Source organism: Equus przewalskii, chromosome 19 (assembly GCF_037783145.1).
Source record: "Equus przewalskii isolate Varuska chromosome 19, EquPr2, whole genome shotgun sequence".
In the NCBI taxonomy this organism is placed as follows: Eukaryota; Metazoa; Chordata; class Mammalia; order Perissodactyla; family Equidae; genus Equus; species Equus przewalskii.
In genome coordinates, this window is record NC_091849.1 from 30,458,402 (window position 1) to 30,483,624 (window position 25,223).

Here is a 25,223-nt window from a genome sequence, read left to right on the forward strand (position 1 = left end):
TTAAATAAGCTGCTTCTCTTTCCACTGTTTATTATTAATGTACAAAATATACAAAACCAAAAGAAAAAGAAAATACTCATCCTCAAATCCATTGTGGCTCGAACCCAAGACCCTGCACAAAACCCAACCGATCCACTGTTTTCATAGAAAACAACTGATGCTGAGACAGGTGAAGGAGGGGGCTGGGAAAGGGCAAGTCATGTCGAATCCACCCAGGAAGGCACCTGGTGGGGATTCGGAGGTGGCTGACAGGGCAAGGGAGCTGGAGGCCTCACACCGACAAGCTTCCAGGTGGGGCAAGGAGCGTGCTAACTCCCAAAGGCAGTGCATGTAGTGTGACGGTCAGGCCCAGCACGCCGGGCTTAAGCTGATGAAAAGCTGGTCTCACTGAAGTTTTAGTTTCCAGAATGAGCTGCAGGCAGGGGTGGACCAGCACCATTGGCCTCACCTATGCCAGCTAAAACTTCCACTTGATGCAGACGTAAATTTGCCATCATTGAACCTAGCAGACCCATGATGCAGCCTTGGGTGGTCAAGGAAGGTTGCAAAGTCTTACTTGAGAAGAGACTCAGAACGTAAAGCCTGTGAGGGAAGGAGTGGGGATGATGTGTTCCAGAACTCAAATCCAGCCTGATTGAGCCCTCTCAGTGCAGTGGGATATATAATACCCCTTTTACCATCTCCCCACCCCAGGAGGAATAATGAACTTGGCTGGGATGATTTCATAAGTGCAGTTGATCCTGTGTCAGTTCTGTGTGCACGTGGAGGACCCACAATAGGAGAGCAGAGGTGTTCTCCAGGATAACCAGCTTTAGGTTCTCAGGCATAAAGGGTAATACTGGAAAGGGGTCTGGGGTTACAGGGCAAATCTCCTCAAAAAGTGAAGCCAAATGGGTCTCCTCTTCAGCAGTCCAGGGTACAGAATGTGTCCAGTCTCTCTCCTCCCCAGACTGGAGGAAAATATGTACATCAATGCGCACCAGTGATCAGAAAACCCCCAGGAACCCAAACAGGTGGGAACTGAGGGGGCCGGCTCCTCATCAGCTGGGGAAAGGGAAAAATGGGCCTCACAGAAGCCATAAGAAGGTGGAAGGAGCAAGGCTGCAGTCCACAGGGGTGTGTGGGCGGGGCAGGCAGGTGGCCCTAGGGCAGGGGGGGCCCATTGACACCCGGGTGGTAGAAGGCACAGTTGTTCTCATAGCGGCAGTTGCCCTTCATCATGAAATGTCGGCAAACAGGGCGGTTTGACATGTCTGTGGGAATGATGGTGGAATGGTTAGACAGAAGATGGCTAAGAGGTCAATGCCACCCTCACAGCCCCCCAGCCCCCTCCCAGTCTATGGCATCCTAGAACTTTCAGACAGAGGCAGAGTCTTGGGGAATTGGGGGAAGGGCAAAGGGTAGGAACTGCCATGCATGCTGGGAAAGGGACGATCTCATGTTCTGCCTGGCATACCAGGGTAGTGATGCTCCCCAGAAACTAGTATGGGACACCAAGAGCCACAAGGGGGACAGGGAGCATCCTCACCTCCTCCATGGCTGTGGCCTCCATCGTGCCCTCGGTGGCCCCCTCCTCCATGGCCAGGGCCATCATGGCCACGGTGTTCATGAGGGGGTGGCCCTCGATGGTCGTGGCCTCGGTGACCAGGGACATCATGAGGCCGGTGGCCATGGGGCCCCCCATGTCCAGGACCTTCATGGGGGCGATGTCCACCACTTCCACCCATACTCCCGCCAGGGCCTTCATGGGGGCGATGTCCACCACCAGCACCCATTCCTCCGCCAGGGCCTTCATGGGGGCGATGTCCACTGCCTCCACCCATGCCACTGCCAGGGCCTTCATGAGGACGATGGCCACTGCCACTGCCCATGCCGCCGCCAGGGCCTTCGTGGGGACGATGTCCCCCACCTCCACCCATGCTACTGCCAGGGCCTTCGTGGGGGCGATGTCCACCACCCATGCCACTTCCAGGGCCTTCATGAGGACGATGTCCACTGCTGCCGCTCATGCCTCCACCAGGGCCTTCATGAGGACGATGTCCACCACCTCCAACCATGCCCCCACCAGGGCCCCCTCGTCCATTTGGGGGTCCTCCTCCAGAGCGACCTCCTCTGGCCCCTCGGAATGGAGGAGGAGGAGGAGGTTCATTTCCGCCTCGGCCACCACGGCCTCTATGATATGGTCCAGGACCTGGTCCTGGACCCCCCCGCATAGGGCCACCCCGCATGGGGTCACCTGGGCCATCCCAAAAGGGATCGCCCCCCCGGGGAGGGGGTGGGGGACCGAGGAGACGTGGACCCACTGGCCCACCAGGGCCCCCAGGGCCTCCATGGGGACCTGATAGGGGAAAATAGAAAGAGAAACAATATCAGCTACCTGTTTACCCTCAGGAACCTCCACCTTCCAACCTAAAGTACCTCCCACCTTTTGGTCAATTGTATACTATTACCAGGCAGAAATTAAGCAGATAAGCCCATTCCAACCTCTCACTCACTACTTACCTGGCATAGGTCCCCCAGGTCCAGGGGGGAAGTGCTGCATGCCCTTGGGGCCCCCAGGACCTCCTGGTGGGAAACCATTGGCTATTGGACCAGGGCCCAAGAGTCCATGTGGCACTGTTAATGAAAAAAGGAATAAAACAGTTGGCAAGAAGATTCTAGAAGAGTGCTATGACTTCCCACTTAGATATCCCCAACTGACCCTCTCAGACCAACCTGGCAGAGCAATGCTCTCTCTGTCCAGTCTTCCCCTCCCATGTCTTGCCGCCTAGTGGCAACACCCCTGCTCTTCAGGGTCTGTGAACTCTGCTTCCCCTAACTCCACTGCAGGCTTCCTCCCCCAGGCCCCGGGGCTGGCCCTGATGATTACCCAGCATCTGCTTGATCTTGTCCGAATAGTCTGGTTGCTTCAGCAGTTCCTCTGAGGGATGACTATTTGGGCTACCCTGTGAGGCAAGTGAATAGAGAGCAAGGTCAACAGAGAGCAGTAAGGGTAAAGCCAAGAGAGGAGGGAAGCAGGAAGATGAGGACGACTGGAGTAAAGAGAAAGGGAGGTTCCAGAGAAAGTGGCAAAGAGGAAGGAGGGCTCATACCATGATGGAGGTGAGGATCTCCTGGACATTGATGCCTCCTCCTCCAGGACCCTGGGGGCTCTTCCCAGCACCCATGCTTCCCATAAGATTGGCCAGAACAGGAGGCAACTTGGAGCCACCTGCCCCATCAGGTGAGCCTCCAGCGCCCCCAGGCTCCAGGGCCTCCGCATATGGGGTCTCATCCATGGAACACTCCTGAAAGAACAGGAGACAATCAGGACCAACTAAAAGAATGGAGAGAGAGTCTCACACAAAGATTCATTAAAGCCAATCACAACCTCCACTGCCACGGAACACCTACTCACCTCGTCTAGGGGGATGAGTTTCGGGGGTATAGGTTCATAGGGCTCAGGATCAGGCTCGTGAGGACTGTCAGGAGTGCCGCAGGCAATGGGAAAAAGAAGAATGATAGTCAAATTGTTTATTTATTTATTTATTTATTTTTTGAGGAAGATTAGCCCTGAGCTAACATCTGCCAATCTTCCTCTTTTTGCTGAGGAAGACTGGCCCTGAGCTAACATCCATGCCCATCTTCCTCTACTTTATATGTGGGATGCCTGCCACAGCATGGCTTTTTCTGCCAAGTGGTGCCATGTCCATACCCGGGATCCGAACCCTGGGCCGCCGAGAAGTGGAACGTGCGAACTTAACCGCTGTGCCACCAGGCCAGCCCCAATAGTCAAATTATTTATTCAGGCCCTCAACTTTCTTCCTAACCTTGACCCCCTTCTTAGTTACCCCAGGACACGTTTCCCTCAGGAGTCCAAGTGCTCAACAGCCCAGGGCCTGAACCTCACTCTGCTCACCTTTCCTTGTTCAGGAATAGCTCCTGAAGGATTCCTTTCTCCCGCTCAGCCTGGATGTATCGCTCCTGGCTGTTGCTTCCAGGCGTGACAAGAGGTGAAGGCAGAACCAGGGGCCGGGGGCACACCCAGGGCACCTTCTCCTCCATGTTGTCATGGCTCAGACGCCGGGCTGTCTCAAATGCATGTCGGTCTGACAATATCTCTCGCTTAGCTGCCTCGCCAAAGTCCTTGATCTTATTCACATTTACTATTGGGAAGGAGAGAAAAAGCAAGAAGAATGTAAGCACAACCAAGTCCTTTGGAAACTCTCTATACCCACATATTATAAAGGAAACTTGCCCTCTAACCTCGTTCAGTTTCATCCAGTTCAAAATAGAAATATTCTCTCAGTTTGCCCTCCTCAGGCCATGTCACACTTTTCCTCTTCCTGCCTTTCCGGGTCAGCTGGCTGGGATCTCCAGGACTCTCCACTGGCTTTGCATCCAGAGCTCCTGGCTCCAAAGAGGCTGTAAAGCCGGAGAGGTTTCAGACCCAGGCCATTCCTTTCAGGAAACCTCCCAACCTGAACTAGTTTTGAGACTTACCTGTATCCATGAGCTCTGGGACTTCAACAGGGGGAACTGGGGTCCCTGGACGGTCTGTGTCCATGGCCTCAGAAGGAGGTGCTGGTTCTGGGGAAGAAGGTTTGGCTGTGCTTGGTTCTATGCTCGTTTTCCCTTCAAATGGGCTTGGCTATTATGAAAGAAAAAGAAGTTAATGAGCTGACAGGAAAGCCAGGGCAGTCAGTCCAGAGTCCTAGGCAGGATGGCCCACTGCTCCTAAAGGAAGACTCTGTCTCTAACACCGCCCCACGGCCACCAGTCTGCATCTGAGACCACCTCCTCTTGCTTTCCTCCCCAAGCACTCTGAGATGCTGGGCTCTTCCTTCTACTTTACCTTTTATACCCTGTCACTGAAACCTACGGCCCAGGGCCCATACCTTGGCAGCTGTAGGTGACAGCACCTTCTTCTTCTTCTTAATTTTGATCCCAGGAACAGGGGCTGAATTGAGCGCATCCAGAAAGCCCAGGCCCTCCATAGCTACAAAAGGAAAGAGCAGAAAATGGAATCATCAGATCTCCTTCACAACCCTATTCCTACAGAGAGTCTGGGCAGGACACAGGGCAACGGAGACCCTGCCTCAACTTAGGACACAATAAACTCAAGGTGACCAGGTAGCATGTGCAGGAGAATTCATACAAGAAATTCTCGTTGTTATTCTTTCTTTCTTTTAAAGGCAGGCAGCCGTTGCTCTGGATGTGAATTAGAGCTCAAATGACTGACGAAACCAGCCCTGCTGACATGACAGATTATCCTGCCAGCTGGGAGGGCCCTAACCAAGGACTGAACAGCATAAGCCTCCCTAGCTCATCTCTAAAATTACTTCTAAGTAATCCTGTGAATGGGGAGTTCCAGAGGCACAAAAATTAAAGGACATAAGAAATCAGAGGAAAACAATAAAAGAGAAAAAAATAACTTCCCCCCACCCAGGACATTCATTCCCATGAAGTCTTGCTCCCAAATCAAAGTAGATCCCCCCACTGTAGACTCACGCTGTGGTGGGATGATCTTCACTTTGATCTCTTTGGTGGCATTGGGTGTTGTGTTGAGTGGCTTGTATTTCTTCTCTGCAGGGGGGGCAGCATCTCCTGGAGAAGCTGTGGAGCTGTTAGAAGAGGAACTGTCAACAACATCAACTAGCCCCTTCTTTCTCCCTTGTGTCCACACACCCAGCCCATCCAGAAAGCCAGAACATGGTCTATACCTCTGGCGCTTGAGGGGGATGGGTTTAAGGTTATACTTGTCAGAGACCACCACTGCACTGGCGTTCTTCTTCACAGGCACCAAAGATGGGGTTTCCAGCTCCAGGCCTAGGGGAAAAGACATGGTGGTGGGGTTGAACTCACTCCCCACCCTCTTGACTTTGCCTCCCTGTTCCCACCCTTCAGTCTTCATCTAACCTTATACACCAGCCCAAAGCTTTGCCCACTAGTCTTCCCTCCTCCACAGGTTAACCGTATCATAAATCCAAGCATTCCACCACAAGGCTCTGGGTGTGCATATACCCACAGACCACCCCCCCACACACACCCCACTCAGAGGCCAGCCCACGGCCTTACCGGTGGAACGGAACTTGGCGTGACTGGGTGCCGTGGTCCGAAGAGACTTGGGCTTCTCCTTCTTCTTCTCTGGGGCCTCCTCAGTCCGGGTTTCAGCCTTCACCTCAGTCAAGGGTCGCTCAGGAGGGGTGGTTCGACTCTTTCCTTCTTCCTTACGTTTCTTCTTATCTTTCTCTGTTGTGGAAAAGCAAAGCAGAAAAGGATTTTGTTTAGGTAAAGAGAAAGACCGTCACTACGAGGTGAAGCAGGCTGAGGGCACTGAAGGCCGCGTCCCATAGGAAAGAAAGAAATACATGGAATAAAGTACTAAGGAACTTACCAGCAGGCTGAGTACTGCTCTGGGAGCGGATGACAGCCATCCAGTCACTGACAAGGACTGAGGCCAATTTCCGGAGCTCTGCAGGTGAGAGAAAAAGGAAATATCTCAATAATTTAAAATATTATTCTTCCAGTAATAGAAAACAGAGATGTTTAAAAATACACTGTGAAAATCTGGGTAATGGAAAAAGTAACCCAGAGTTTTAAGAACATCATGAGATAGGCTCAAAGCCCAAACTCTTAAAAATGGAGCTATGAATCACAGAGTTGTCTTCTATTCAGATAATTTTCAACCCTGATGGGATCTCGACACTAGGAAGTGAAAAGAATTAACACTTATTACAGAGGATGTTGTAAAGACTACATTACTCATGTGACTTGAAAATTTTTTTTTTTTTTGAGGAAGATTAGCCCTGAGCTACCATCTGCTGCCAATCCTCCTCTTTTTGCTGAGGAAGACTGGCCCTGAGCTAACATCCATGCCCATCTTCCTCTACTTTATATGTGGGACGCCTATCACAGCATGGCTTGCCAAGCAGTGCCATGTCTGCACCTAGGATCTGAATCGGCAAACACTAAGTGCACACGGCGAACGTGTGCACTTAACTGCTGCGCCACCGGGCCAGCCCCAGATTTTTTTTTTTTTTAAGGAAGATTAGCCCTAAGCTAACATATGTTGCCAATCCTCCTCTTTTTTGCTGGGGAAGACTGGCCCTGAGCTAACATCCGTGACCATCTTCCTCCATTTTATGTGGGACACCTGCCACAGCATGGCTTGACAAGCAGTGTGTAGGTCCACACCTGGGCTCTCAGCTGGTGAACTCCAGGCCACTGAAGCAGAAGGTGGAACTTAACTGCTGCGCCACCAGGCCGGCCCCAACCTGAAGATTTTTAATCTCCCCTCATGGACACAGAAGCATAGAGATTAAAGCCACAAGTCTATACAGAGCCAGAATGAGGCCAGTGCCTCTGCTCTTCCCCTAACCACTTGTTGAAAGAAGAGAAACTAAACTCAGGAGAAAGGCAGGCAGGGTTCTAGTATCTGAAGAGCTGATAGATTTAAAAAGAAACAGTATTAGCCTGTGTTGTCCTGAAGGCAAACTTAATGCAAAGTTTCAAGGAGGCAGATTTAGACTCATCTTAAAAAAATTTTTTCCAGGGAACCTTTTTTCCTAGAATGCTGTTAGTAATAATGGCTTTAAGAAAAAAAATTAAATGAGGCAAGGGTGAAAAAAAAAGCTTAAAAACAGACCAATTTAGGGTTGTGGAAGCAGAGTTCATCTAGATAAAAAGGATGCTCAGACAATTTAAAGATAAAGAACAGAATCTGTTTCTAAATAAATGAAAAAAAAGCTTTGTAGCTCTTTCCTTTTGTACTTGGCAAATACCATCTCTTATCTATGGCCCCTCTCTTCTTGCCAACACCTCCACTTATGAACTCATTCAATAATGAGATTGTCATAGAACTTTAAAACATAACCCTTCAAATGAGTCACACAACCAGCAATTTCTGTACCTAAGGCAACGTGAACTCCAGTGCAGGAATATCCTAAAGCCTTCTTGGAGCACCTGATGCTAATTAGTCCAGTAAGACTTACTACAGTTGATAAGCAATTTACACATTTCAGGATCTAAAAGTACAGAATAATAACTAAATCCTTTTTCATAGAACGCATCACAATGAAGCCAGGTGGAAAACAGGAACAATGTACCCAAGATGAAGAAACAGAAGATGGGCAATGATTTAATGGGATTTCCCGTGTTCTATGTTACACTACAAATTATTACAGACACTCTAAGATGTCACAAAATTAGGTACTAAAAGGACCTGAAACCTGAGAATTAATACAACTAAAAGAATAGAAAGCTAAGGAATGTTTTTCACTTGAATAATACCATGAGTTAAAATAAAATTGGGATCCTTTATCTTGGAAAAGTGTTCCCAGAATTTTCCCCTATACTAAAGGAACTTTAGACAAACTTACCCAAGCCTAGATGCTCCCTCCACATCAAACAGCCAAAGCCTCTTTCCAAAAAAGACCTAGCACCCCACTCCCTTTAGACACAGAACAAGTCTGTATTTTGATCGGGGGTCATCTTGGCTGGAATATTGCTCACTTGTGGGATACTAGTACCTTGTGCTCCTGGGTTTATGCCTTGGGTAGGGATTAAGGAAATTTTTAAATTTCATTTTATTTAAATTTTTAAATAAGAAATTAAAATTTTCATTTCCTTAATCTCTAAAGAAAAGGCTGTGACCTTCTGGAGCCAAGCTTTGTCTTCTGGCCCTTACCAGGAGCTCCAAAACCCTTTGTCTTAGGAAAAGTAAAAATCTGTTGCTATCAAAGCAATGATATACTCCACGAGTCAGGAGGATGCCATGTCTTATAGGAAGGTGTTTATTGGTAGAACCAGTACATCTATTGTTATGAAAACAGACACAGAAGGGACCAGAATATGCTCTATTTAGGAAAAGAGAAGGAAATGATGATGAGACACTCTAGGATGACATTATTTCCCAAAAGAATTCTAAGTGTATGCCTTTTAGGCCAAGAGATCTTAAGAATCAGTTTCTAATTAAAGTATGGTACCTTATCTTACATTCAGTGGTAGAGAAATGGACAAATCTCAAGAGGAACTGAAAACAGGAAAGATGGGACAGGTTAGAGGAATTAAATTTTCAAAAGAAAGAGAAAAGTAAGGTGAGGTAGAAAGAGGAAGGTAGGAGCAGAGGCACAACACAAGGATGGGGAAAGAAAGGAAGGTAATTAAGTGGAAGTAATGGACGAAGGCCCAGGACAAGAGGAGGACAGGCCCCTACCTTCATCTTCACTTGACTTGCTCAGTTGCTTCACCAGTTTGGCTGTGTTGTTCTGTGAGAGATGGGGAGCAGCAGAAAGGTAAATGCCAGGAGGAAAATAAGCCCACTCAGAACTAACCACCCCACAAACTCACTCACAATCTCTTAAGGGTCCCTTAACAGCAACTAACACTGATACCTTACTTTACCTTTTACAAAACCTTTGTAGACATATTCTTACTTAATCCTTACAACAACCCAGATAAGTAGGTACAATTACTCCCATTTCATAGATGAAAAAATTGAGGCTCAGACAAATGAAGTGCCCCAAGCCACAAATATCAAAAAGATAAATTCAAATCAAGTCTTCTAATTCCAAATTCCTATTTTTTCTACCATTCTACCTCAGAGACACAAGACTGCAGGCAATGAGAGTTGGTGTGAGTTTTGCATCTATCGGCTATACCAGAAAGGAAGAACTGGGATTGTAAAGACTGAAGGTACCTGTTTGAGATGGTCCACAGTGAGCGGTAGGTGCTGCAGGGTCAGTAGAATTTGCTGCAAGAGGGGAATGTTGTTGGTTGTCTTTGAATATGTCAGCCAATTGTTAAGAAGCTTGTAACCACCAACGTCAATAAACCTGCAGGCAGGTAGGAGAAGAGTCTGTAATGCCCTTCTTGGGTTTTTGGAAGTACAATATCCCACATTCCTAGTCCCTCATCAGCAACCCAGGAACCCCATGCCTCACCTCCCCCACCTTCTAACTACGTCCTCCCATTCCAGCCACCCAGATCCCCACTTACTTGACCAATATTTCTGGTGAACGGGTCTGCAGGAGAATGTTCAAGTAAGTGCATCGACTCACCATCTTTCGTGCTTCCTTCATGAGACTGTAAGAGATGAGTTAAGGTCAGCAATGGAGCAGCCAGAGAGCACCTCTTCTTTTAGCAGGAGAGTCTCTAATCTGTGGGAGTGCCTCGAGATCTCTGATGATTTGGGACTTTGCTCTAGGGTGAGAGGGTCACACAGGCCTCTTTGAGGATGGGATGTGATGGATCCAGAGTGAAATGGAAACCCAGGGGAGGATGGAGACATTGAAGTCTCTGATCTGGGGAGGTGAGCATCACTATTTCCCTGACACGCAGGGCACATTTACTTCTGCTCCCGGGTGAAGAGTCCTAGCCCTTAACAACCATTCTTTCTAGTCTGTTCAGGACTGGCTTAGTCATTTGCTTTCCCCTGGGAAACCTGAGGATCCCTGAAGGAAAATGACGTTTTGGGAATGTGAAACGTGACCGAAAACAGAACCAAGAATTCTGTTACCTGGCTCCCCTGCTTCCTTCCTGCCTTCCAAAAGTGTGACTCCCTGAGGACTGTGAATTTCCAAATATCCAGATTCTATTACAGTCAGGGACCAAGGGATCATCTTTTCTTATTACTTATTCTAAAATGGTTGGGTTTGAATTCTATTCTACTGAGTCTCCCTTTCCTCTCCAGAAAGTCATTCCTGCCTGCCTTAGAAAATTAGTTACATATTACAGCACACAATACCCTCCACTCACAATGAATCCAAAGAACAGTACAAACTCACCTGAAGATCTTGGCAATCCCATCCACACTCTTGACTTCCCCATCTCGGTTAAGGAAGCTATCCAGGCCCTTGAGAAGCTCTTTGGGGTCTATGGGACCCGAACCCATGATAGAGGTTTCTAAGATGAGAGGACAAAACAAACCACAGAATAAATGGGAGGCAAGGACAATCCCAGTAGGCCCTCTAATAAATTCTATCTCTGCATTTGACAAAATATAGTGACTGACTACAGAATCTACATTCAACTATACTCATCATTTTCTAGATAAGAAAAAAACAACACAGACCACTGTTGCTGAGAAAACAGCCCTGGTAAGTTAAGCATGGTGTTAATACATGACGGAACAGGAAGACAATTAGATTGGAGGACTGGGGCAACACACCTTTCTCTCCCAGTTACATCCTTCCTAGGACAGCTGAACTTCACTAGATTGTATTAGGGCTAAGATTCACGTCCCCATAACAAAATGTGCAACTCTCTGAGGCATTTTTGCTTATCATTAGGTCCTGTCTCTCCTCAGTTGCTAATAAATCTGGCTTGAAAAAAAAAAACCAAAACTGTAGCTTCTTAAAAACAGGGCCAATCTGGAGTGCCTGGGCTAAATGTCTTCTAAGAGTCAATTCCTTTGCCTCTTAGCCCATTAAGAGTCATAATCACCACAAGTGGCTGGATATGTTCTGCTTGCACCAGTAAACAATCAGCTCAAGTGGTAGGTGATGGAGAAGAAAACAAAACTTGAAAACAGAACCTTTCCCCCAGGGGAGTTGTGGGTTAACTCCCAGAAACAAAGACAAATGGATACAGAGGGAACCACACAGGTCCACCTAAGCCTTGAACAGAATGTCACTCGTTAACCAAACACTGCAGAAGTTTTTACTGTTTCAAAATTTAGAGCAAGTCTGGTTTGTGGTTTCAAAACCAAAGATGTGAATCTCACCCCCTACTCCCCCACAAATATCACACCATCTAAGACCAGGCCCCCCAAGAAAGGCCTGAAATTAGAAACCATGGAGCCAAAAATAATGGAACAGATATAGCTAGAAGCTTGAAAAAGCCAGTAAATGTTAAGTACTTTAGACCAGCTTAGAAAAGAGTTAATTAAACGCTAGACTGCTGTTATGGGACAGAGAAGAGTGAAGCAATTTCAAGGCCAGAATCAAGTTCCAGAGAGGTCATTCAGAATCAATATGGTTCTGAGATTTTTATCCAGCCTTAACTCTAAACACCGGCTTCTGAGATCCAAAAAAGAAAGGCACCTTGTAATATCTGCATTTGGAAAATGCAGCTAACGGGGTAGGAAGGAGGAAGGAGAAATCCCCTGCATCCTGCTTCTAGAAGAGATAACCCACATCCCAGCAGAAGGGTGGGCAAATCAGGGTTTTCCAAAGATGACTACACTTTGTGCAGAAAAGAGAACAGGTTTCTTATAATGTAAATTAGCTCTATTTGTTCTCAGACAAACCAAAAAAGAAAAATAAGCATAATAATCTCAACTTTTCAGCCCTCTCCCCCAAAAAGGTCAATAAATTTCTAAATTTATAGGCCCTAAGAACCTAGACAAGAAGAGGCAGAAGCAGGGAGGAGGCTGGTTCTTGGGATCATAACCTGCGGGCTGAACAGAGAGAGAGAGGAGGTAAAAAATGCTGCGAGGTGAGCAAAGCTGGGTTAACCGTGCTGTCACTGCTGCCCTGGAACCGCCACAAGTACAGGTAGAACCTGAGGTAAAAGGAAAAAACATTCAAGGAGAACACCAGGTAAGATTAGAAGTCCACAGGCCAAATCCACTGAAGTGTAGTGATCCTTACAGAGACAGACACAAGGGAGAAAGGAATTTTTCCCATGTAGTAAGACACTATAAAGTGATAGACACTATAAAGCGATATATAGACACAATAAAGGGATATATAAAACAGATTTCCTGTCTGTTAGAGACTGGAAAAGCAATGAAGGAATCCAAAGTAATACATATCATCAAAATATATACAATTTGACAAAAAAGCCTTAAATTATCACTTCAAACCAGTCCCCCCTAAATACAGCTGACCCCACTGATCCAAACCCAGAATTGAATATACATCACCTCAGAGAACTCCCTTTTGCATACCCAACTGCCAGCTAAGCCAACAGGTCTGCTATCCCTTCTTCCTTCAGAAACTCAAACTGTCACCTAAGTTCAAATGTCCTTTCACTTGACAGACTAGGAGTCAAGAGACAGAATAACCATCCTTAGAGAAAGAGAGACCAATGAGCACAAAGCTAAATTCTGTCTAGTGCCTTTCGCTGGGAATGGGACCCAGGGACAACTTTTTAATACCCACTCATAACAAGCAAGAGTAATAGTCAAGGGAAGCTAGGAAACAAAGAAGAAATGTTAAATATTCACTTTCCACTATTATTTTTCCTATTATTTATATCTTGGAAACATAACTAAATTTTGTCTCACAAGCACCAATCATGTGAGAAAACATAAGCAGGATTTATCCTGATGGCTTCCCTCCAGGCAGATTAGTTTCATAGTGATTTAAAATTAAGGACCCCAAGTATCTTACAACCTAATTTCCTGACTTTGAAGTCAGTGCATTTTGAAAGAAGTTCCAAGGCACTCAAGCGGAAAGGAATGAAGAGCCTAAATTCCTGGCCCATGCCTACAGTAGGAAAGGCAAACGAGCTGACCAGGGAAGGAGGGGCAGTGACCAAGTGTCCTAACATTACCTACTCATATTTGGAGCCTGGAAGGAAAGTCTGAGGAAGCTTTCTGGAACCAAAAATAATCCAGGGCATGATACATTTTAATTTCCTTGAAGGCAGAACATACAGAGGGAGGGGGGAAAAAGCAACCCCTGGCCTTATCTCCACCTTGTCCTAGGCTGTGCTTTCCTTACGGAGGATGTTGCAGGCAGAGACATGAGCTACTGACAAAAGGCACTGGGGAATTCCCGTTTTTACCAGAAATAAAAATTAAAAGTCCAGAAGTGACACTGACTCCTGCCTCCAAAATGCATATTACTTGAGGTTTATTTAATTAAATAGGGTGAAAACTATCTAGCTCAGCTAGTTATTCTATAGCCATCACCAATGACACAGAACTGAACTGGCTCAGGGCAGAAACTGTATGCAAGCCACAGCCCTTTTAAAAACAATCACAACACTCTTCTAACAAAGGAGGAAAGAGTCTGAGTTTACCTTAACTTAGAGGCTTAAACACTTCTGGAAATGAAAATGCTTTGTACCTAACCCCTTATATTCTCCTTCCTTTCACTGGTGTTTGAGGCATTTCCTAGGCATTTTGAGGCAAGAGTGGACTAAATTCTCTCTCAGGTGATTTACAAGGTTGTACCCCTCTTCTTGGTAGTAAGCCCCTATTCCTCAAAGTCATTTTGAAAACCTGGTACAGGATCTCCCCAAAAACGCTTATTTGCCTTTCAATAAGGATGTAAACTCACCCCCACCCCCCAATAGAAGAGGGTCCTAGAATAGAACTCTGGCCACAAACTACAAGGATCAGGTTCTCCGAGTTTCTCTGGATGGACTGGATTTGGTTTCCCTAGAAGACCTTGTTTGCCATCTCCCATGTTAAGGAAGATCTTTATTAATCCCCTGCTCACTAGAGATCAGGAACCCCAGTGGGTAGAATGTTCAGCTCCCAAGGAAGGTATGCTGCAGAGGCACATGGCAAACTGCTTAAAAGATAAAAAAAAAACTTGTAGTCAATAGACATGTGGAAGAGTCCCTCCCATCCAATCCAGAAGTTTAAGTAATAATTTGAGAATCTGTACCCAGTAGAAAATTAGCCCTGAAGTCTCACCCAAGTCACCACAGGACAGTTGTACAAAATGGCTTTCCAATTCTGCCTAGAACCTCCACGCTTTAATGTAGGACTTTAAAAAATGAGAAGTATATGGAGAGTCTGATAAAGATCTGACTTTGAAAAAGTTGGAGGAAGAAAGATAAGAAAGGGACAGGACCCCATACCCCCCTCAGATAGGGCATGGCTTTCGAACATGCACCCCTTGCTACAGCACTGCACGAGTTGAAAAATGAAGAGGACATTATTTTCCCATTAATGTTTTTAAGGAATTTCTTTTAGAAGGGAAGGAAAAATAAATTCAAAAAAGGTGGCTCTTTGGAAAAAAGAAATAAAGGTTGTGAAATGTAATACCAGAAAGGGTTTGCTTACCAGAAACCGTAGCTTGATTCCCCCTGCCTTGAGTTTACAACTGCAGCCTCCTTTCCTAAAGATTCACTTCTCATCCTAGTACCAATGTACAGGAGCTAAGCAACTGGAGAACGTGATACAGCACTGAACACAAAGAGTTTATACCCAAACCCAGAGGAGGGAATAAGGGCGATTTAGAAGAAAGTCCTAAAGAACCCACCCTCCCCCAGATTCTCATTATACAAAGCGACCAAATGCAGGAGGCCCAAGGACTGCTTCCTGAGCAGAAATGGCACATTCCAGTGTCATTAGGCCCCATTTGTCTATTCGTTATTCTTTCACAAGCTCGTGTCTTTCCCCAGTATCCCCAACACACATATATACATACACACACGCTCACACACTCTCCTAAAAAGCTCCCAGTCTTCTAGTTGGTTGGACGGGCTTTCCACCCCTGGCAACTGAAGCAGGGAAAACTTCCAAGCAGTTGCGATGAGTGAAAGGTGAAAATAAAAGCAACAGGCTCTCATTATTAAATGTAAAAACCAGAGCCGCCCAAGGAGACGGACAGCATGAAGACCTAATTCCTATAAGCTTTTTTCCTGTTAAGATAAAGGCTATAAAAGATAACATTGTAAAGAAAATAAGGAAAATGTCTTTTCCTGTCTCGCAGCAGCGTGCACAGGGACTCCAGAAGGCATCTGCTCAGGGGTGGAGTTTCAAGAGGGTGGAGAGAGGAGGAAGAAAGCTGATTACATCACCTTTCAAGGCTGCTCCTCCCCCTTGACCAAGTTTCTAGGGCGGCCCTAAGCTCTGGATGGCAAAGGGGGAGAAAAACAACAAAGAAGCAGGGACGCCATTTTGTAATGGAGAAGAGGAAAACTTAACAAAGCTGTCCGGGCTCTGCCGGGAGCTAGTTACATTAAAAAACACCCTTTTTTAGTAAAAACAAAAACAAAAAAAGCCCCCCATGCCGAATAGTCTTTGACCTATTTTGAGTCAATAAGAGCGTTGTGAAAATAAAAGCAATTAAAATATTAAAAGAACAATTTTCTGCGGGGAAGAATTGAATTTGCAATCGAGGTTCAACCCGCTCCGATCGACCACCCCCATCCTCCCTAGAAAGGGAAAGGGGGAGGACTTGGACCCCTCTCAACAAATAGGGCTGAGGTGGGAGGACAGGAGAAAAATGGGTCAACACACAACCTGCGACGCCGCTTGGAAGACAAAAGGACAAGGAAAGTCGCCATATTGAAGCAGGGAAGAAAAAAATTCCTTTTAACGACACAAATCTTTTAGAAAGCTAGCATTCAATTGCACTAAATGGCTTTTAAAATTATACTCCTGCATTCCACATTTCCCAACCTTTCCACCCTCTATTTATTTAACTGTATCCCCCCACCATAAAGTATCAAGTTAAAATGTTAATCACTTTTTGCTTTTAAATAACCTATGCAATCTGCAACAATTACAAAACATTTCTACCTCCCCAAGTATTATCTTGTATGTACTGGCTCTAAGATTATATTTTGCCCTGATTTAAGTGTCTTGCAATCTTTATTCCTAGATTGCCACCTATTTTAACCACACAAATATATACCCCAAGCAAATTACATTAAAACTGAGAGGATTTAACAATCATTTTAAGTCATAGCCAGCTATTATTTCTCTCTGCCCATCTCCTTACCCTGCAATCTTTATGTACAGATTGCTTATTAATCTGGCAAATTGAAAGGCGCCCTGCTTGTCTCACACACAAAGAAGTGGGACTTCTGGGCCACAAGATCCACCATCTTTTGTATGTGAGCTCATTAACCCTTTTGAAGACTGCTAACGAGAGGAAGGTAACCATTCCTCTTTATAAAAAGCAAACACTATGGCTTTGGCAGTCTGGAAATTGGCTGGATTACCAAGGGTTAACCATCAAAATCCTCATTTGCTGGCCCTCCCTCCACGCTCTCCTTGCCTGCAGCAGGGCAGGAAGAGGTAGGTGGTAGGGGAAAGAGAACAAGACTGTTTAGACCCAAAGGCCCTTTTTTAATGGAGATTAAGTGACCGGCTTGGTCCTTCTCCAGTTCTCTATTTTGTTCTATGGTCTCACTTCTTCCTCTCATTATTTTTGGTTTCACAACGGGAAACGTTGATTTCTTGTTGCAAGGCTGGTTTTTGAAAATTCGACACTTACTATCCAATTTTTTTGCGACGTCAGCACCTCGGGCTCAGGGGGGAGGGGGTTAAAATTTTGGAGAAAAAAAATAAAACAACCAACCAGGACCCAAAACTCAATTACTTGGGGGCCTCATTGGATCAAAAAGTCTCTTAAAAAAAATAAAGGCCAACTCAGTATTCATTTCCCCCCCCACCCAACTCCATTTAGGGAGGGGGGTCGTAGAAAAAAAGTTCTGAGTGGATTCAAAAAAGTAAACGCTGGATGAGTGAATTTGGGCGGGTTTGGGAAGGGAGGGTGGTTGATTATTTTTGAAGTTATGTGGTGACAGTCCTTCGGCCACAGATTTCAAGTCCCAAGCAGCGTGGGCTGGTGGGGCGGACAAGATAGGTGGGAAGGGGCAGAAGACACAAGTGGTTGGGCTGGTGGCTGCTGTTTTCCCTTTCCCCCCTCTCAGGATCCTTTCAAGGGCTTAGATGTTGCTGCGGCTTGTTTCTTTTTTCCTCGTGGCCGGCCTGTCTTTCTCCGAGAAAATTCAAACCTGGGATAAAAGGAACACAAGGGAGAAAGATGTAATCAGTACGGGCTGCTTTTAAACACCCAAAAGGTCCATCTTGGTTATCCCCGAACACCTCCATGTCCCATCCCGAACGCAGCCGCTTTATATAAGCCATGGCTCTCAACGGAACCCGTGCCTACCCCGTTTCCCAGTGCAACGCACTCCGCAAAATTTTACCCCCTAACCGCCAAATCACCGAAACTTACCTCTAAACGAACCCCAGAATGGCGGCTGCCCGCTCGGGCGGAGTCTTTTATATCCGGACGCCGCCCAACGCGCCTAAACGTGCTAGTGAAACGCCCTTGTCGCGCGACATTGTGCGTGAGGCGTGAATTCATTGGTCAACCAAAAAGACAACTCTCTAGCTTATTGGCTCTCCTTCCTTCGCCTTCGCTCAGCCCCTTCCCCCCCGGCACCTTCTTCCGCCTCCTTCCTGGCCCCCACCGCGTGCGCGTGACCAGAGAGCCTAGCCCCTCCCTTTCCTCTCCTTCCACCACTTCCGCCCTCGAGACAGTTCTCACCCTGGGTTGGTAGAACCAGGCCGGCGCATGCGCACTGACAGGATCTCGGTCCAAATCGCCTTCGAAATTGTTTAAAAGGCAAACTCTAAGAATGAGATTTAAGAGTCATAGTGACTGGCTCAGCAAAAACGCAGTTTTGAGGCCGAATTCGATTGTGACGCAGTTGAAATTAGCTTCTCCCCACGGCCCCCCTTTCACGCTTCCGTCCTGACGCAAGTACGCGGCCGCCTCCCGCACTGCGGGCTTGTCCTTGGCCCTACCCTAGTCAGTTTCCTGGAGCATGCGCAGTCTCCCTTTCGGCCATTCCTGCTTTGGGCGTACGTCAAGATGGCGGCCTCCGTATTGAATACGCTGCTGAGGCGCCTCCCTAGCCTTTCGCCCTTCAGAGGTGCCTACGGAGTTCAGGTAACTCCTTGGAGCACTCTTTGTACAACCCCAACTTACCTATACCTTCTCTAGGTCGTCACTCCACTGCTGGGAATCCAGGAGCGGAGACCTTGCCCAGTGCTTGTGCCTCGGCTGTGTAGGCAACACATTGCTTCCACCGCCTTCCCCCTTTCCATCGCCCTCCTGGATACTGCGCGTATTTTCTAATCCCGAGCCAAGGGCAAAGAGCCAGGGTTAGATGTCATCCTCTTCCCAAGTTACCATCTCGGCTAAATAACTAGGTGAAGAAATGGACCCCTTGGCCATGCACAACCAGCTCTTGACCATGCAGTTGGTGTCTAAACCTGTGATGCTCTGGCGTGTCCTTGGGTTGCGGGACACGAACTTCTACCAGCCCTGCTATCTCCGAATAAAACAAGGATACATTCTCACGATCTGGGGACCAGTTTATTAGCTCTCTATCTCACTAAATCAGTTTCTTATCAGAGCATACATGAGAGCCTTAACGCAGTCTCATGTACTCACCACCCTGGAGGTTCTTGGTAGAGCCAGGACAGGTTCTTGGTCGGGCAGGGTGAGATAGGAAGGCTTACCCAGCTGCCACTCCCAAAAGTGGGATTGAAGAGTAGGTGACAGGGGTCGCCATAGAGTTAATAATAGGCTTGGTAGCTTTAAAGCTGGCGTTAGGACTCAGGTTTGTTCTGCCATGTGGAATGTTGTTGACCTTCCATTTTTTATAAGGCTGGGCAACTCAATGATTCGGCTTTGAATTGAGCTGAACACTCACCTGTCCTCTGTATCCCCTCCCTGCCACCCATCTTACTTCCAAGAAGCTAGACATCCTCCCTTTTCCTTTATTCTGTCTTTTCCTCCGTTAGACTCAGTTCATCCCCACAACATGAATACCTTATATGTGTCAGGTTTTTCAGTTGTCTTTTCAAATAAGATTGTCTCCCAGGCACCTATCCTAGTTATCCCTTAACATTAGCTTCTCTTTCAAGATCCATTTGGAGATAGGGAGAGTGGTTGTTGATGGTGTTAATTTAATACTAACAAAAATGCTACGTTCCATATGTATTCCTGCTATGTTCCATTAACACAATGGGCGTGCATTCCCCTTCTCCTCAAGGTGTAGGCAGCAAAACAATCAAGTGCCTTCCTTGAACTCATTCTGCTATTTCTTGTCCTCTTTTTGTAGGTTCCCTGCCAGACTCTTTGCACTGAAGCCCCCCCTGAGGAAGAGTCTTTGCCTCCAGTTCCTATTTCCCCTTATCAGAATGAACCCTGGAAATACCTGGACTCAGAAGGTACCTTTAAATGGGGAAGGGGAGAGTCACGTGGGGACTGAAATAAATGGACAAAGACACCTTCTCCACCCCTACCCAGGAATTCCTTGTGTGGTCTTTCATTTCAGAATACCAGAATCGCTATGGGTCTCGCCCAGTCTGGGCTGACTACCGTCGCAACCACAAAGGTGGGATACCGCCACAGCGGACTCGAAAGACATGTATTGTAAGTTTCGGAGGGTGGCCATGGGTGGGATGAGGTGTAGAGGTGGAGGCTACAGTGACAGTGGCGGCAGCACTTTTTCTGACAGGCCTTTGAATACCTTCACCTGCTAGTTTCTTCTCTCTACAGCGTGGAAATAAAGTTGCTGGGAATCCCTGCCCTATCTGCCGGGATCACAAGCTGCATGTCGACTTTAGGGTAAGGAGAATATTTTCTCCAGCATGAAGATTTGGAGCCTCTTTTCAATGATAAGGAGATCACCAGAGGTGCCCTACTCTTTTTCATATCCTAGTGCCCCTACAATCCATTTTGTACTGACTTTCTAGCAATATAAAAAATCCTTCCTAAGGCTGGCCCAGTGGTGTAGTGGTTAAGCTGGGAGCACTCTGCTTGGGTGGCCTGGGGTTCGCCGGTTTGGATCCTGGGTATGGACCTATACCACTCATCAATCAATCAATCAATGTAGTGGCAACCCACATACAAAGTAGAGAAAGATTGCCACAGATGTTAGCTCAGGGCCAATCTTCCTCACCGAAAAAAAATATATATATTTTTTTACAGGCAGGTACGAATGTAAGCAAACGATCTAACTGTAGCTCTTAAAAGATAAATGGTGGTCATTATTTTCTTTCCATAGCATTACTTCACTTTTCCTCCATCCTTTTGCCCTCTACTGTGGGTTATACTAAAAAGCTTCATCCCTTAACTATGAAATTTACAGTGTAAGTTGGCAGGCAGGAAAAATGCCTATTTCTAATGGGAAAGCAATGCCCAAAGCTCATTTATAGCCATCACAATTATTAGCAAGTAGATTGGGCTAGTTTTTTCCTGAGGTTTTCTTATTTTATCATGTTGATGTTTGGTGTGTCCTGAGACTTGGGGCTGGAGGGCAGATACATGAAGCAAGGTATAGAGTCTAGTTATTTTTTCAAAAAGGCTTCATCATGAGGAGGACAGGAATTGCTCCTTAAAGACTTCAGAAACCTTATAAAAATGAAAATGGGAAAATGCTCTTCTGAGCATGCAGTGAAGGGGTTAGCGCAGAAGTTGAATGGATAGTCATCAGGAAAGTTGGAGGGCATTCATCTGTCAGTCAGAGGGTGGGGATGTCCGACTGCCCTCAGGCCCCTTCTGACACAGGTTGTAGAGAAGTCTAATAGATAACTTCTCGATTTCAACTGTGTACGACTGGATATAAAAAGAGATTATAACCAATTGAGTATATCGTTTATAATCAATTACATAACCAAGGGAGAGAGAAAGATTACAACTTGAATAGTTCAGATGAATCTGCCTGCCATTCCACTCTACAAGTGTACCTGCTTTTTCCTTGGGTCTCACCTCCTGTGATTAACTTGCTGGCTGAGAGTCATTCTACATAATTAAAACCGTAAAATTGACCTTAATAAATACATATATTACGTACAGCATGCTATTATATACATTAATCATTTATACATTCATATTACAACATATACTACATTTCCTGGGTGATATCTGGAATTGCCAACTGACAGTCCCCAGTTTTTTGCATGAAGGGCTGATTTTAGAACCTAACCCCTGAAGAAGAGAATTCTATGTGAGTCTCAATGACAGAATGTAAGGTGTACATGTCAAAGGGTTGAGAGGCCGGGAAAGGGGGAAAGTTTGCTGGAGGTTTCAAGAATGTGTTCAGTCAAGTGATGGCGCTAAAACTGGGACGTGAAGGAGGGTAGCATCTGGAAAGACATAGAGGGATTCTGGTTGTCATGTGGGTGTGTAGGGATTGTGCACCTTCAGTCTCTAAAGGTCTTACTGCTCTCCCCTCCCTCTCTCATGTTTCTCTACCACTTTCCCCCACAGAACGTGAAGCTCTTGGAACAGTTTGTCTGCGCCCACACGGGCATCATCTTCCATGCTCCATACACAGGTTAGCCCGTCATCCCTGACACCAGCAGAATAGCTTTTCCTTGGAGCACTTCTCATTTAGTCAGTCAGACAGCAGGTATTTGGTGGCTCCTACTATGGCATGAAGAGTGTGATTGAACTTTGTGGAAGTCTTGGCTTAATGGGGATACTTATATGCTAATATGTGAACCAAAGATACAGGCAGGTACGAATGTAAGCAAACGATCTAACTGTAGCTCTTAAAAGATAAATGGTGGTCATTATTTTCTTTCCATAGCATTACTTCACTTTTACAAAAGGCTCTCAAAAATTGACTGTCACACGTCAGTGCATTTATACCACTGACAATTCAATTAGATTTCCCAAATTTGGAATTGTTATCTTAACAATTCAAGATTATATCTATTCCTTAACTACAACCACAGGCCAGATCTAGCTTGCTGCCATGTCCATTTGTTTTCATATTGTCTACAACTGCCTCCAGGCTACAATGGCAGAGTCAAGTAGCTGAGACAGAGACTATAGGACCTGCAGAGCCTAAAATATATGGCCGTACACAGAAAAATTTTGCCAGCCTCTGCTCTAAAGCAAGATCAATTTGCAAAGGATAATCTGAATCCACCATTTGGAGGGTGGCAGCATGTTCAGTGGAGTTCGGTTTGTCAGAGAGTTTTATAATCAGGCTGTAAAAGCCTGAAGGGACTATTTTGCTACTCTCTCAGATCACTTTCCCCGGATCTGAAATCCTTTCTTCTTTTATTGAATCTTTTTCTGTGGGTTATCTGACTCAACCCTTTAATTAACCACACCTTCCCTTTGAATTATGTTCCACTTCCTGTCTTGGAGTCTTTACTATTAAATGGCTTCTCTGTAGTGGCTAGACACTCCCAAGTCTTCATCCCAGCTCTGAGAGAGAGAGAGAGAGAGGATTCTTCCCATTAGGCAGGTTCCCATTAGGCAGGTGGGGAGGCTGAGGCCCATGGAGGGCTCAGGAGAATGGGGTCATTAGGTAGAGCCAGGTGTTCCAAATCCAGCTCTCTGTCACCATATAGAAACACTTGTGTTCTTTATTTACCGTGTCTCATAGAAGGAGCACTGAGTTACCTTTTTTCTCCCTACAGGGGTCTGTATGAAGCAGCACAAGAAGTTGACCGAAGCCATCCAGAAAGCCAGGGATCATGGTAAGCATGAGAAGAGGCACAGGGCAGTTTTGATAGATGTGGAGAAGGTGGCTTAGGGCTAGAGGGTGGATGTAAATGTTCTTACCTATCTGAGAAGGTAACACCCAACATATTCTTCCCGAGATACTCTTCTTTCATCACTTCACTGTCCCTTGTTCCCTCTCCTGACTCTCTTACGTTGTCATTGCCTTGTCCCCTTGTTCCTCCTTTATCCTTCTCTTTTTTTAATACTCAAGTTTCCTCTCCCAGGGCATTGGCGTATTTTTTTTAAAAGATTGGCACCTGCACTAACATCTGTTGCCAATCTTCTTTTTTTTTCTTCTTCTTCTCCTCCCCAAAGGTCCCCCAGTACATAGTTGTATATTCTAGTTGTAGGTGCTTCTGGTTGTGCTTTGTGGGACACTGCCTCAGCATGGCTTGATGAGCAGTGCTAGGTGTGCGCCCAGGATCCGAACTGGCAAAACCCTGGGCCGCTGAAGCAGAGCACACAAACTTAACCACTCGGCCACGGGGCTGGCCCCTCCTTCTCCCTCCCCCCTTCCCCCTCCCAAGCTGAGAAAGAGTCTTGAGCTAACATCTGTTGTCAGTCTTCCTCTTTTTGCTTGAGGAAGATTTTCCCTGAGCTAACATCCATGCCAATCATCCTCTATTTGTATGTGGGTCACCATCACAGCATGGCCACTGACAAGCATTGTAGGTCTGCACCCAGGAACCGAACCCAGGCTGCTGAAGCAGAGCATTCTAAACTTAACCACTAGGCCATGGGGCTGGCCCCTCTTTCCTTTCTTCTCCCTCTTGTTTTATAACTATTGGTCCCAGTGCCATAGGTAGATCACAGAATGATATTTGTATAAATTTCTGGCCCTGGGCTCCAAGACACCTTTGCACAAATTCGAAAAAGGTGCCCCTCCACTAGGGCAGATGCAGCTTCATAGCCTTAGTGCAGGCAAGAGCCCAGGCAGTATGTCAGCCCACACTTGCTCCCTTGGCCAGTTGCCTTTCTATAGTGTACAACATACATAAATGTACACAGTGGCTCTGACTGGTCCCTCCTTCCCTTTATAAGTCATTTTCCTTACTGCCTTAATCTTAACTACTCCTCCTTGCTTTCTCTTTTTTAATCCCCTAGGTCTCCTCACTTACCACGTTCCCCTGGTTGAACCGCGGGACCTTGACTTCAGTACCTCTCATGGAGCTGTGAGTGCTACTCCACCAGCCCCCACCCTGGTTTCAGGTGACCCCTGGTACCCGTGGTACAGCTGGAAACAGCCACCAGAGAGAGAGCTGTCCCGCCTTCGCCGGCTCTATCAGGGCCGTCTCCGAGAAGAGAGTGGCCCCCCACCTGAATCAATGCCCGAGGTTCCCCTCACAACCCCAGCTGAAGGCTCCTCCACTGAGCAGGCAGGCCCCCAGAGGGCTCTATAGGAGCTGTAGACTGGGCAGGGATTAGGAGATTGTGCCTAGGAATTACGTGATGAGATTTCACCCTGAAAAGTTGTGTCTATTTTGTGGCCAATGGCAGGCCCAGGGCCAGAGAAAGAAAATGATTGTTAAAGGGGATAACTACATCCGAGGCTGAGGGAGGGCGATACAGATGTGCATGGGAACCCCCAACTCCTATGTATTGTAAATAGATGGGCTAAATATTCTGTCGGTGTTTCAGACTTCTCCCATCTCGGCTTTTCCACAATAAAACTGTGTCTCCTGCCTCTGGGTTGACTTTCAGATGAATTCCATTGTTTGGGGGGAATGGGTGCTGTTGTGGGGAAAGGAATAGTCAGGCTTGAGACAGCCTGGCCAGTGACTCTTGGGACAAGAAGCCACCTGGGATGGGCAGTTGTGCCATTCTGTCATGATTACACTAGTGGCCCCCTGTGCCTGACGCAGTGTTCCCACCATACCCAGCTGTTCAGTGAGGGGCTAAAGGACTGGAATGAGACAACTAGGCCTAGGAAAAATGCGTTGCTGTGGCATCTACTGCCATGGGAGGCGGGGGTAGGGAGAATGGCGTTGCTAAGGGACAGCTGGTCTAGCAAGAAGAACAGGGTCTCCGGAGTCGGCCGACAGGGCACTGGCGGGTGGCAGGAGC

The 25,223-nt window shown here is 46.6% G+C and overlaps 2 protein-coding genes across 6 annotated transcripts; one reads left to right on the top strand and one right to left on the bottom strand.

Moving 5' to 3' along the window:
* Positions 1–19,179, bottom strand: PPP1R10 (protein phosphatase 1 regulatory subunit 10). Of its 5 annotated transcripts, XM_008543802.2 has the most exons (21): positions 19,083–19,179; positions 18,171–18,255; positions 17,109–17,631; positions 10,767–10,884; positions 9,979–10,065; positions 9,680–9,815; positions 9,197–9,248; positions 6,377–6,454; positions 6,058–6,231; positions 5,703–5,808; positions 5,491–5,603; positions 4,878–4,978; positions 4,483–4,630; positions 4,246–4,404; positions 3,899–4,145; positions 3,398–3,461; positions 3,093–3,287; positions 2,870–2,945; positions 2,503–2,616; positions 1,529–2,338; positions 1–1,253 (listed from the first exon to the last, which is right to left on the bottom strand). In XM_008543802.2, exons 4-21 carry the CDS (start codon positions 10,871–10,873, stop codon positions 1,144–1,146), a joined length of 2,877 nt encoding a protein of 958 aa, XP_008542024.1. In that variant the 5' UTR covers positions 10,874–10,884; positions 17,109–17,631; positions 18,171–18,255; positions 19,083–19,179; the 3' UTR covers positions 1–1,143. The 5 variants fall into 5 exon arrangements, with proteins under 5 accessions (XP_008542024.1, XP_070441659.1, XP_008542023.1 ...); XM_070585558.1 differs by lacking the exon at positions 18,171–18,255 and having other exon boundaries at positions 18,615–19,112; XM_008543801.2 differs by lacking the exon at positions 19,083–19,179 and having other exon boundaries at positions 18,171–18,428.
* On the top strand, positions 18,391–24,843 carry MRPS18B (mitochondrial ribosomal protein S18B). Its single transcript, XM_008543805.2, has 7 exons — positions 18,391–18,575; positions 19,756–19,864; positions 19,972–20,069; positions 20,196–20,264; positions 21,909–21,975; positions 23,075–23,134; positions 24,264–24,843. The coding sequence occupies exons 1-7, from the start codon at positions 18,498–18,500 to the stop codon at positions 24,557–24,559; spliced, it is 777 nt and encodes a 258-aa protein (XP_008542027.1). The 5' UTR covers positions 18,391–18,497; the 3' UTR covers positions 24,560–24,843.
* Positions 24,844–25,223: the final 380 nt, after the last annotated feature.